At 46.6% G+C, this 14,273-nt stretch overlaps 1 protein-coding gene across 1 annotated transcript in view; it reads left to right on the forward strand.

Annotated features, from left to right (window-relative positions):
* LOC140135567 (RAB11-binding protein RELCH homolog) overlaps positions 1 to 14,273 on the forward strand; it is an 80,247-nt gene that overhangs the window by 12,604 nt on the left and 53,370 nt on the right. The window contains exon 3 of the mRNA XM_072157106.1: positions 11,818 to 11,876. Within this exon, the coding sequence (XP_072013207.1) occupies positions 11,818 to 11,876 (59 nt within the window). The remainder of the gene's footprint in view (positions 1 to 11,817; positions 11,877 to 14,273) is intronic.

Raw genomic sequence — 14,273 nt, forward strand, 5'->3', positions numbered from 1 at the left:
GTGTGTGGGGGAGGGGGGCTGATTTTGAAAAATTTGACTTTTTCTGAGGGGGGGGGCAATTTTGTGAAAAGTGTACTTTCTTCCACAAATATGGACCTTTTTTTAACCAAAAAGATTTAAATATCTGATTTTTTTGCTCACTACGCTTAAATTTTGGGACTTTTTGAATACTTTTGCAAATGGGGGGGCACCGTCCTCCCTGCACCCCTGGCTACGACTCTGAATGTAAATGTTTTGAGTTGCATTCAACTTTGTGTTTGAAATAAAATTGCCAAAGCATGATTGGTTTCTTTGAATGAAACTTGTTGCTGAATATTGCACCAGTGCCATGCACAAAGAAGGGGCACTTCCCTGCCTTTTTGTCAGTCTGGGAAAACTTTTCAGTTGGCAGTACTGAAGAAATCCTGCGCATGCCACTGTATTACTCTTCCAAGGTCTGTAGATCTTTTGGTTCATGCCAAGAGGTGTTTTTATGCCTCCACCGCGAGGCATACTGTTTTTGCAATGTCCGTCCTTCCGTCCTTCCGTGCTTCCGTGCTTCCGTCCGGATGCGATATCTCGGGCATGGATGGGCGGATTGACTTCAGATTTTCAGGATAGGTGGGTCATGGTCAAAAACTCTGGCTACTTTTTTTTGGGTGAGGTTCAAGGTCATATACTGAGGTAAAAGGTCATTTGAGGTCAGAGGGCCCATTTTCCTTATTTACCTCTTTTCTCGGAGACTAGGGGTTGCACGTTCCTCAAACTTGGTGGGTGGGTGCATCTTGACCCCAGACAGAACAAGTTTGGATTGGTTAGTGGGTCAAGGTCTCCTGAGGTCATGCAGGGGTCATCTGAGGTCAAATTAGCAAAAATAGTCATATGGCCATGAAACTTGGTAGGTACAGTCAACATTTAGAGCCAAATTTTTGGAAGGTCATTTTGGGGTCATCTGGGGTCACCCAGGGGTCATCTGAGGTCAAATTAGTAAAAACTGTTGTATGGGCATGAAATTTGGTGGGTACAGTCAATATTCAGAGCCAAATTTTTGGAAGGTCATTTTGGGGTTATCCGAGGTCATTTGAGGTCAAATTAGTAAAAACTGTCGTATGGGCTTGAAACTTGGTGGGTACAGTCAACATTTAGAGCCAAATTTTTGGAAGGTCATTTTGGGGTCACCAGGGGTCATCTGAGGTCAAATTAGTAAAAACTATCGTATGGGCATGAAACTTGGTGGGTACAGTCAACATTTAGAGCCAAATTTTTGGAAGGTCATTTTGGGGTCACCAGAGGTCATCTGAGGTCAAATTAGTAAAAACTACTATATGGGCATGAAACTTGGTGGGTACAGTCAACATTTAGAGCCAAATTTTTGGAAGGTCATTTTGGGGTCACCAGAGGTCATCTGAGGTCAAATTAGTAAAAAGTACTATATGGGCACGAAACTTGGTAGGTACAGTCAACATTTAGAGCCAAATTTTTGGGTGGTCATTTTGGGGTCATCAGGGGTCACCCAGGAGTCATTGAAAGGTTGTTTTGGGGTCATCCAGGTGTCATCTAAGGTCAAATTCAGTCTCCTCTTTTAGGCTTGAAGCTTTGTATCAACTTGTGAGTGCCACATCACTCCCTTTGGTGGAGGCATCACGGTCGACGCTATGCATCGAAAACGGCGACATCCGAGAACCGTGGTCCATCTAGTTTTTTTCTTTTTGATTTTTTTGACACATATCAAGAACCGCAAGACAATGTTACTTTCACATACCGTACCTGAAATTGGTGACATACATGTATACTCTCATGATGGAGACTGAACTAGTCATAAATTAATATGCAATTGTGGGCTATCTAGATAGAGCCATGCAGTTGCTAGACAACATGAGTTAATTATTGATAGCCATCCATTACGGTATAATTCCCATCCTGACATGCATATATTTGATCATTCTGTGATTAGCGTGTACTGTAAGGCAGTGCAATGGATCAATCATGGGGCTTTGAATTATGCAGATTCATTAGATAAGAATGGGAGTAAACAAGTCTGGAATGTGCATTATGTGTTTTGTGTTGTCATTATTTTAAAGAAAAAGGGAAAGGAAACTCAAACACTGTTGTAAAGTTTCGATTTTCAAATGAAACTAAATGTCATGCACTAAGGCAAGCAAATACGTCAAACATGTTTGCCACACACACAAACGCACCCCCGCACATGAGCACCCTGCATCCCCTAAATGTGATTGTATTCAAATATGGAACACTGTCATACAAAATGTAAATGCAAATGATATACCGTAAAGCGGGGTGACTTTGGACAGTGGGGTGACTTTGGACACGCTTATAGGACAGGGTTGCTCAATTTAAGTCAATGATTTTTTCTAAAACTAGTGCACCTGCGGCTATGAGAGCCCAGATGCTGTGAGAGCACTGGCATGATAGCGATACTATTTGACCCCAGATGACCTTTGAACTTGGATGACCTTGGTGCAATTTTTGTCATGCTCCCCTCAGTCATACTGAAGGATTCCACCTATCAAGTTTAAGCCCAATAGGGCAAAGTTTAAATTTAGCCCCTACATGACCTTTGACCTCGGTTGACCTCAATGTTATTTTATGCATATATTCCCTCGCATCAAGGATTCCACCCACCAATTTTGAGCCCGATAGGACAAAGTTTGAAATCCATGACCTTTGACCTTTGACCTCGTGTGACCTCCATATAATGTTTTTCATGCTTCTCTCATACGAAGGTTTCGACCCACCAAGTTTGAGCCCGATCGGACAAAGTTTGAAATTTGACCCCTCCGTAATGACCTTTGACCTCGGTTGACCTTGATTTTATTTCAGCGATTATATTCCCCTCCTATCAAGGATTCCACCCACCAAATTTAGGCCCGATCGGACAAAGTTTGAAATTTTGACCTTTGACCTTGACCTCCGATGACCTTCAAAACCACATGGCCAACATGCTTTTCCCGATACCTATCTATATCACGAAATTTCAGCGCGATGCGTCGGCCTGCCAAGTAAACGCATAGCCGGACAGACAGACAGATAGATACACAGATAGAGACCGCTTATTATTTTATTAGTATAGAAATCGTTAAAAAATCATTGATTTAAATTTAAATCAATGATTTTTTTTGAAAAAAATTGTGATTTAAATCAAGCAACCCTGTCCTACATGTATATGTGTGTCCAAAGTCACCCCAGTGTCCAAAGTCACCCCGCTTTACGGTACCGTAGTCTAGCAACATGGGACTTGAGTACATGTAATGTCAAATGCCTTCTTATAAAGTTTCTAGTCTATTGTATATGACAGGAATGGAACTGTGGACCATCCTTAGTTTGGCATGTGTCCACCTTTGCAGCAGAGATTAGGGTGTGTCCAGACTGTCCAACTTCTGGTGGCAAACATGTATACAGTTTGTCCACTCTGAAGTACAAAGTAACAACTCGCGCATAAACAGTGCATAGTGCTGCGTCTGTACTGCAGGTATGCGTGCCTTCAAAGTCGGCACAATGTGTGCGTCCGCGTTGGTACTTTGTACTTCAGAGTAGACTGACTGTATGTACGTACATGCAGTGAAATGTACTAAAAATGATATGCCAAAATCAGTGCATACATGTATTCCATAATCTTCATATGTTCCTTCTATTGCTAAGTTTCCTTTCTCTGATTAACTCATGTCACTTTGGAGTTTGGTATTGATGTTACTGTGTTTTTAGGTTGCGTAGTTTTGAAATGTGTGCCATTCTCGGTATCGCAGCATAATGCGCTCGTATGTAAAGACTGCACAATTGGAACACTCTTTCACATGCATACATGACGTCACTACCAAACTGAAAGCGACAGAGGGTAATTGAATAAGATTGATAATTGCACTATCATTCAATCACTAGCAACTCTGTTTGATTTGAATAAAACCAATGTGAACATTGGGAGACCTATTTCTTCAAAATTGACATGATATTTTGTATGAAAATATCCAAAATGTTCTCGTCTTGTATATTCATGTTTACATTGTAACTGTGATCAAATATGAACATGAACAATATGTATAACTCTTGACATAGAAAACTTGATACTGAAAGCAACAAACATCTTGTATGCAAGGCCTGCCAAAATTTGGAGGCCAAAATTTTTCAAAAAATCACAAAAATAGGCGATTTTCCACCAAATTTTTTATTTCTTTTTTGGTCGATTTGGGAGAGTCACAGCTAAATGCTGCAATCATTCATGTTTGATTTAAAAAAATGGAAAAAAAATCCCCAAAATATTACAATTTTTATTTTGTATCCAAAAACATTTGTGTTCACTTCATAATCTAAACTAAAGATATAAAAATTTGGTTTTGTACACATTTCGTTATCAAAAAAACGAATTTGTTACCAAAATATGCGGTTTGCACCATATATAATGTAAATGCGCATTTGTAGCAGCCCTATATATGAGTATTATCAACCAAATCTGTCTCATTTCCAATACCATATATAGGCCAATATGTATAGCTTATTAATTAGCCTCCATTTAGTATCCATAACCCCATAAGGTCATTCTTTGAGAGCACACACATATTAGAGGTCAAGAACTGTGTCACAAAGATGAGTTTGTTTGATATGGTAGTATTGTCAAGTCCATTTACCAACACATAGAAAAACCCTAATGACTTAAGTGCCGTTAATGGCAAAAAATATTAAGGAATTCATGCTTCAAAATATTAAGACTCAGTACACCGGTCGATCTTACCGTTTCCGATGTTGATTAAGATACTTCTTGCATCGATCCCGAGATGCGGAAAAAACCAATAGTCATTTTGTCCCACATAAATGAATAAATAACAAAAACCCCGATCCCCGGTGGACTCACCCAAAAGGTGACGCCACACCATATGATCGTCCCTTATCCTCCTTGGTCTCCGACTGACACAGACGTGCCTATCGATTGTTCATAGCACTGTGTATCAATTTCTCGACCAAAGGCGAGATATACGGTTGTAGTTTCACACCTTAGGTAAAACCAAACCGGTATTGTTCGGCTGAGGATAGTTTTGACGGCATTTTCTGGCGAAAAAGTGACAAAAACGATCCAAAACTTAGCTACATATCGTGCCTCCGTTTGTATCACGGGACACACGAGCAATTCAAAATGGCCGCTCGTTGACGCCATTCATTTTGTTTCCCACGTAAAACAACCATTGCAGCCTGTAAGTTACAATAGATGTTTGTACATACACATTGTATTTCATGTACGGTAGGTTATTGTTGCTATGTTAGGGTGATTACTCTATCGTTATGTCTTCATTACCGTCCAATAAAGACGAGTTAATCAGATATTCATACGGTGGGGATTGGTAGGGACCCGCCTGACATTTTAGTAATAAAGTTAGCCAGTCCTTACTTTACCACTAACGTTAGCGACCAGCCTCCGTGCTCAGGTTTGCCTACTGGGCTTGAGTCGCGTGTTGGGGGGTAGTGCCCTCCCTTTTCTCCTCGCTCGCCTCGGCCCTGTCGGGCTTGCCCTTCCCTGGTGACGGAGCGGGACCCACACCCGCTCTGTTTCACCCACAGGAGTGCTCACGATCTTCTAGATGTCTTTCTTTTGCTTAGGACTCTCCGAGTTCCAGCTTGACGATTGGGATAGGCTCCGTCATCGCCATAAGACGAAGAAGAAATCTACCAAGGGCACTGGTAAGGTCGACACGGTGGATTCTGCTGTGACAGCCCCTATGGGTCATGGCAGGTCTGCTTAAGGGGCTCCGTCCCCGGACAAGCAGGCGGTTCCTTCGGGACTGCTAAGCGCGTCCAAAGGCTCAGCAGCCAGCGAAAGCACTGACTATACGTCGGAGCAAAGTAGCAGGCAGCAGAGCGGTAACCACCAGCGAAAACCCTAGCGGGTTTTGCAGCAGGAGGATACCAGTCGACACGGTAGATTCTGCTGTGACAGCCCCTATGGGTCATGGCAGGTCTGCTTAAGGGGGCTCCGTCCCCGGACAAGCAGGCGGTTCCTTCGGGACTGCTAAGCGCGTCCAAAGGCTCAGCAGCCAGCGAAAGCACTGACTATACGTCCGGAGCAAAGTAGCAGGCAGCAGAGCGGTAACCACCAGCGAAAACCCTAGCGGGTTTTGTAGCAGGAGGATACCAGTCCTCTAGCGAAAATCCTCACGGGTTTTTAGCAGGAGGACACCCGCCTGTTGCAGGAATATCTACGGGCTCAAACAGCCACAGTAGTAACCAGCGACGGGCAGCATACAAGGGTACACCGGGCTTGCCTGGGTTGAACCCTAGCATGCATGGGTTCAGCAGAGACGATACCGCTGCTAACGCTGTGGGTGTAGTCTTAGCAGAACCAACTGGGGTTGTCACACGGCAGCGTTCCATGGCGGGACCGCCGAGTGATACCCTGGGCCCTAGAATAGCTGCTGGCTGTCCACAGGGACTGGCTGGCGATTATTCAGGGGTTGGGCTCGCAGTCTCTCATGGGACAGCGACCCAGGTGCATTCGGTGGCAGCTACAAAGACGAGCTACGGCTTGACTTCAGTGGTAGCCGCTATGCACCCGCCCATAGCTGCCGTGAGTGGTCCGCCACACACAGCGACCTTAGGCGAAGCTCTAGAGGGTACAGTAAGTAGCTTGAACAGCCTAGCTGATCAACAACCCACTTATGTCCTCGAGAGCCAGCGGAGCGTGGGTGATCCATTACCGTCAATGGGTCAATTACCCTCTCTTGATCGATCACTGTCAAATCAACAGGGCATAGCTCCATTGATTGACGCTGCCTATTCAGGTGGCGAGGTGATTGATCGGGGTATGCACGCCAGCTACCCGTGGTACTAGGCAAGCTCCCTCTAGCCAAGGGACAGCCGGTATAGCGGGTACCCATACACACGGCTTGATTCCCCTTGCGGGGAACGCAGTGAGGCATGGGTACAGTGGTACACAGCCGGAGCCCTCACGGGCACCTACGCTGGAACCACGCATACAGCGGTACACAACCGGGAACCCTCACGGGTACCCATGCTAGTACCGCGCCGGTACCGCCAGCACACAGCTTGATCCCCAAACAGGGAACGCAGTGTGGCGAGGGTACAGCGGTCCACAGTTGGGAACCCTCACGGGTACCCACGCTGATACCGCACCGGTACCGCAGCACTCGCCTTAGTCGCCACAGTCTCTGTGGCAACAAGGGGGAGGCGGTGCTGGTACTGCAGTACCATGGGGTTACCCTGGTGGCGGATCCTTTCAGGGTCAGCTGCCGGCTGGGTATGCCCGTGGTACCCGCCGCAGGGTGTTTCTTCCACGGCCCAGCACCGTGGCAAGTGTCGCCAGCGATGGCCACGCAGTACCAACATCAGCTGTTGACCAGGCCAGCCGGCATGGGGCTAACCCAGATCTTGATCAGGGTAGGCCCGTGCTGCTAGCGCTAGGACGACGGCTGCGAGAGCATCGCGGACCCAGTGGTGCCATGGCGGATACCTCAGGGTCTTGCGGGAGTACTCCCTCTTCTGCTGGCAGGTAGTCGGCGAGCCACACAGTGGTTATGCCTTCTTACCCGCTTTCAGATGCCCGTCCTCAGTTACCGTCATCATCGGAGCATGATACGGATACTGTGGGCGAGGGAAAGGAGTCGGAAGCTGAGTCCGGTAGTGACATCACTACAATCTCCTTCCCCCGCTGCCTCGCGAGGGGAGCAACAGCACTGATCTTCCTCCGGACACCCCCTAAGGGGGAGTCCATGGAGGAGGACCAGGGATCCTTTCAGTAGGATGCTCAGCTGCTGCTTCCTCACAGGGGACGCCTGCACTCTCATTCCCGGCAAACCTCACGGGTAGATATCGTGGGCTGTCGAGCTCAGTAGAGCTATGACGCCAAGCGATGCTTGCACGCCTTCCTCTGCGTGTAACGCAGGGAGGACCACGGACCTACCTGAGGGGATCCGAGAGGGACCCAGATGTCGCAAGCGTATCACGCTCAGACAACATCTGAGCTCTTCCATGAGGTGAGCCTATTAGCGGTGCTAACAGCTATCCTCAACGAGAGCTCCATGGGCCTAGCCCATAGGGTGTCCTCTCAGCGCCGGGGGGAGGGGCCTGCCACTCCAATTGCTCAACGCGATGGAAAGGCAGGGTCCTTTTTCTCTTTGGATGCTTCTGCGCTACGGTGGAGGACCGTGCAAAGAAGCTACCAACGGGAGCACTCTGAAGAGGTCGGAAACTGCCCTTACCATGGGTAGGAGCTCCGACTTCAGCAGGCCGTGCACCACCAACAGTACCCGAGCCCACTACCTCTGCAGCACCCATTTCTGGGAGGCGCAAGGGTAGCACAGGAACAGCTGGCAAGCCCGAAGAAGAGCAAGCGCTCTTCCAAGGGAAGCTAGGCAGAGCATTCCTGGGGGCTCAGCGGTTTTTCCACAGGGGATCTCCCAGTGGATCGACCGCTATGGCTTTCACCCAGAGGTGGGAAACCATCTCTTTGAGCGCCTGGGTATGGTCAGTGGTGAGTGGGGGTTACAGACTGGCAACCCAGTCACCCCACATTCGTCTGCACATTTCAGAGGTCCACAGTAGTGCCGTCAGACGGCCCCCAGCGTCGGGCACTACTGACAGGGGATCTACCCCCCCGTTCTCCCCCGGGTGATCTTGGAGCCATTGGCTCCAAGGAAGACCGGCGACGGGAGCCCCATCCGGAACCGCAGGCTGTTGAACACGTTCTTCAGGCCCAAGAGGTTCAGAATGGGGACTCTCGCCTCGGTGCTAGCCTGCCCCATCAGGGGCATGGGAGCAGCATCGCTAGATCTCTCGGACGCCTATCTGCATATGCCAATCGCCTCTCAAGATCGGAGGCATCTGCGCTTCTAGGTACAGGATCAAAATTACCAGTTTTGATACCGGCCATCCGGCCTGTCCATCTCTCCCAGGGTGTTTAACACTCTTGGTCAGAGCGGTGGCAGCGCACCTGAAGCACAGGGGTGTCAACATCAGTTGCTACCTGGACGTTTGGCTCATATACGGACGCACTCCACTGAAGACTACGGGTCTCATGGGGTTGATAGTCCGTGAGGGTGCGGGACCCTGGATTTTTTGATCAGCTCAAAAAGTCCAGCGTGGTCCCGACGCATGACACCACTATTTGTAGGGGCCCAGATCACCCTCACGGAGGGGTTCGGCGGTGCTCTCACCCGAGCGGGTGATTTAACATGGTGCGGTGTGCCTGACTCTTGGCCGAGTCTCGGCAAAACCCGCTGTGGCATGGATGAAGGTGGTAGGCCTAATGGCCAGTATGGTAGACCTCGTACTGTACTGCCGCTTTCTACGTTAGGGCTTACCCAACTACACCTTCTAGCCTGCTTGCAGGCCCAGTCGTCACCAATATCCCTCGCGTTCCGTTGTCGGAGATCGCGCGAGAGAACTCTGGTGGTGGACCCATCAGCCCAATTTGACCCAGGGTGTCAGGTTTCCTGCACCCCGGTATGTCACGTAGTGACGACCATAAGCGCCAAAACGGGGCTGGGGGTCCACATCCACGAGACTCCGCTCGGGCCTATGGGGGCCATAGAGACAGAGTTTCACATCAACCTCCCTCGCTTACGAGGAGGTGATCGTGGAATCACATACCGTTGTCCTGACGGATAACACAACCGTGGTAGCCTACCCCAACAGACAAGGGGACTCCGGGCCACCACGATTGAGCCTGCATGCACGACACCTGATAGGGTGGTGCAAGTTCAGGCAGATTACGATGAGAGCGATACACATCGCTGGCGTCACCAGCATCCTCGCGCACAATCTGTCACGAGGAAGGGTGTCGGGACCAGCAGAATGGTCCCTTGCTCGCAGGTCGCTCAGACGATCTTCAAGGGATGTACCACCCTCGAAAGATCTGTTCGCATCTCATCGCAATCATCCACTGCCGGTGTACTGCTCAAGGGTCGCGGACCCCAAGCATTCACCGTGGACGCTCTGTCCATAGACTGGGGAGGGATGACAGCTTATGCAGTCCCTCCGATCTCACTACTCATGAGGGTGGTGGCCAAGATCGGGTAGGAAGACTGCATTGTCATTCTGCTAGCGGCAAGGCCGCTGGCACTCCCCGAGGTACCAGATCTACTCCGGATGCCCGGAGCGGAGGTACCCAGTCTATCACTAGAGCACCTGCAGTTAGCTGCATGGCCCTTACCAGGAACACGCAGCGGAGGGATACTTTTCATCAGAAGCTGTTTTTCTCATCGCCGGGCTAGACGGAAGTCTACCCTCCGTGCGTATAGCCAGAGTCTGGCTCCATACTACGCTTGGTGCAATGAGACAAATAGCTCTCCGCTAGAGCCTCTGTGCTGCTAGTTCGGAGTTTCTGACAGAAAAGTTCCAAGCAAGACTTCAGCGGGCCACTGGGGCCAGCTATAAGTCAGCTGTCCTCTCCATTCACCGAGGTTTCGAGACGGGTCGACTATCATAGCCGATGGTTACCTTATTAGTCTACGCCGACGGTATGTTCAACGAGTGTCTACCAAAAAGGAGAGTGATCCTCCTAAGGGATCCCAACACAGTCTTAGATTACTTTAAGGGTCACCCTTTTGACCTTCCGTCAAAAGCGACGCTTAAATACGTAACTCTCAAGATGGCTTTCCGGTTTGGCGTTTGCTTCTGGACGGCTGTGCTGAGTTGCACACGGTCTCGAGGTTAGCTTCCGTGTTCACAAACACTGGAGCGACACTGTTTCGACGCTCTGTTCTCGTGACTACGAACGGGCGCGGTGCATACCGACATTCGTCCCTCTCCAATCCCCAGGGTTGGGCAAGGTTCGGCTGGAGCCAAAGATAGGCTGGGGTGTCCGATAAGGCGCTGCAGCACTATTTCTTCCGAACACAAGCCTTGCGAGGGACTCACGACCGCATTCATCACCCTTACAGAGCCTTTCGGTCCAGCCGCTGTCGCAATGGCTGGTCCAGGTGTTGGTGGGGTCCGGGATCGCGAAGGTTTCAAGCGTCCCCACGACCCACTCGACACCTAGCTATCTCATCATCTTGGGTATACCGTTCGGTTGTCCCTTGAGGAGATCTAGCAGGCGGTGTCCCGAAGCCACCTTCGCCTTCTCTACGATACTTCCGTTTACGTTAGTAATCAGAGACGGGCGGGAGGTTTACCGGGACATTGTTCGGGCGATCATAATACGGTGGTGTACGGGTACCAGGTTTTCAGACTATACAGAATACTCAGCATGGTAAGAACCAGTGTCGCTATTCTTAACCACCAAACTTATTAAGTAAGGAGGTTTATGTCTGTGATCGCGTGGTCTTTTTTGTTTCCCGACCGCTGGGGGAAAATATTTTCTGACCTCGCGAAAACCATCGTTACCGCTCCCGATCCCTGATCAGATGCTGACCAATCTTGTACCTCCATCCGCCGGTTACTTGCTAGATCGATCTTTCAGATGTTGATGCAAGAGTATCTTAATCAACATCGAACGGTAAGATCGACCGGTGTACTGAGTCTAGTCCCAAACAGAAATGTTTGGTAGACTCATAACCGTGCGATCTTACCTTTCCGATGTTGATTATCCCGACCCCGCCACCCCTACAAGTTTGGTCCGGTAGGGGATCCCAAGTCGGATAAGGGATTTATCATATGGTGTGACGTCACCTTTTGGGTGAGTCCACCGGGGATCGGGGTTTTGTTATTTATTCATTTATGTGGGACAAAATGACTATTGGTTTTTCCGCATCTCGGGATCGATGCAAGAAGTATCTTAATCAACATCGGAAAGGTAAGATCGCACCGGTTATGAGTCTACCAAACATTTCTGTTTGGGACTAATTTGATTTATTCTACCCTATTTGTTGCTTTTAGAGAGCGATGTTCCATCACCTGAGCATATGAAGAGAGACGCTGAAGGATTATCACATCAGGTAATTTTGTATAAATTTGTTTTTAAAAATCATCACATATTTTAGACTGTGAAATGTACTATTGGGCAAGTAATGATTCTATTAAAATTTACTAGAAAGAAACTTAATTTTGCAAGCATTTTGTTAAAATATCACAAATTTTGCATTAATAATTTATGAAAAGAAATGCTGAGGAGTTAACAAATGAGGTAACTTTATGTAATAATTATCATTATTTTGTATTACAAAATTTACTCTAGGGTGACGGATGTTTCTGTATTTTAAATGGGAAAGAAGCTTGATATTGGGAGGAGAGAAAATTTTTAATATCCTAAATTTTGCATCTCGGGCAATAAATCATGACTCCTTCAGGGTATTTTGGTTACCTGAGTTGTCCAAACATTGCGGTGAACATTATAACAATGGGCTGCTTTTCCAGTTGTCATTAATGTGACATGGTAAAACAAAATGAGTTGTTTGCCATCCGCTAAATTTGATTTCGGGCTTGAAAATTTTCAGCGTTTTAGCTGATTTCAGCGGGGTTTTTTTTCCCAGTGTTTTTCAGCCTATTTCTGAATCAAATCCAAAAAAAACCATGGTTTTCAGTGTTTTTTTTTTCAAGACTAGTTTTCATGCCTGTGGTTTTGGAGTTGCTCTACCTACAGTTGAAAGAATGCATGATTTTATTTATTTTTGCATTTCATTTGTGTCAGCAACCCAATTCTGTTCACATCTCTGGATCTACTCATCGGGCTACACATCCAATATTGGCAGGATTTTCAGCTTATTGTAGTCTGTTAAGGGGGTACTACACCCCTGCTCAATTTGTGCCTATTTTTGCATTTTTCTCACAAATTGTAGCACATTGGTGACAAGTACGATATGTATATCATAGGGGCAAGGACTACAACTACTGCGCTGGAAATTTATTTCAACACAGACAACAGTTGTGGAGTTACAGTCAAAAATGAGGGAAAAACAATATTTGATCAATAAGACAATAACTACTTGCTTTGAGTTGCTGAATTTTCAGTGCAGTATAGTTGTAGTCCTTGCCCCTATAATATACATATCTTACTTGTCACCAATGCGCTATAATTTTTGAGAAAAATGCAAAAATAGGCACAAAAGTGGCCAGGGGTGTATTACCCCCTTAAATTGACAATATTATTTGGATCGCATATATTGGAAAGCCACTAGGGTGACAACAACAACAACGTAAACAGTATTTAAAAGTTTTCATATTAAAATGCCAAGAAAAACTTGTTTTCTATACAGTGTTTGCAATCCTATCTGTTGTCTTTCTCAGAAGTGAATATGATGGAATGACATCGCCGAATGATGACACCCTCACAAGCCTGGAAATAAGCGGGTGCAGGGAGCAAATTTGGCCTTGTAGAGCCACAAATTGCTCCTGGTTCTTGCAAAATTTACATGAACCAGGAGCAATTTATTTTAGAAAATTGCTCCTGGTTCCAGTTTTTGCATTTGATGCTCCTGTTTCTTCAAATGTTGCTCCTGGTGCTTGTAAAATCCCAGTGAACAAGGAGCAATGTTCAAAAATAAATTGCTCCTGGTTCCAGTCTGCTTATTTCCAGGCTTGCACCCTCAGAATCAGTTGTCTGTAGATTTGACTAAGTTGTAATGCCCCCCTCGTCACCATTTACATCTTGATCTAGAGGGCTTCACCATCTGATGACGTCATTCCATCCAACAAAAAATCTATTGGCATTCACAATGAGTCTAATGAGAAATTTAGGCATTGCTGAAACTGTATGGAAAACAAGTGAGATTTCTTGGAATTTTACTATGAGTGGTTTCAGATCAAATGAAATAGAAGAAATTGTGCAGGATGATTTAGTTGTCCGTCTTTCAGTTTTTAGGATAATATTTTTAGTTAATATTTGTTTTACATGGTGATATAGGGCTTTTTCACTTAACATTATTTTTGTAGATTTTCATGTATTGTCATAGAAGACAATTTATCGTTTGGTTGTTGCATACAAAAATGGCGTCAGAATAAAAGGGAGAAATAAATGTAAACGGAAGAGGCAAGAAAAAGTTACACTCAAAGAAGCCACCTGCGCGGTTACAACAAGAAGCCCCTTTAATCAATAGAAGAGGAATTACAGCAGTATTTAGTATCAAGTGGGTTACGTCTGCCTCTTGGATTGCATATCTGATCAATTATATCCGGGTGATTGAAAAAGAAAGTGTATACTTCTATGCTGCAGTGTGCCTGTCAGTATTTTAATTCTTTTTTCAGCTTTTAAATGAGGATACTAAAAGTGAATATATTTTACATAAGGCGACAAAAAACAACCCTGTTTTACGGGCGGATGGGATTTTTTTTTTCTGGAGGCTATAAATGACTCTAAAATATCACAGAATGCTTGAAAATTTGGCAAAACTTTGGAT

The sequence above is a fragment of the Amphiura filiformis genome, chromosome 16 (genome assembly GCF_039555335.1).
Source record: "Amphiura filiformis chromosome 16, Afil_fr2py, whole genome shotgun sequence".
Classification (NCBI taxonomy): domain Eukaryota; kingdom Metazoa; phylum Echinodermata; class Ophiuroidea; order Amphilepidida; family Amphiuridae; genus Amphiura; species Amphiura filiformis.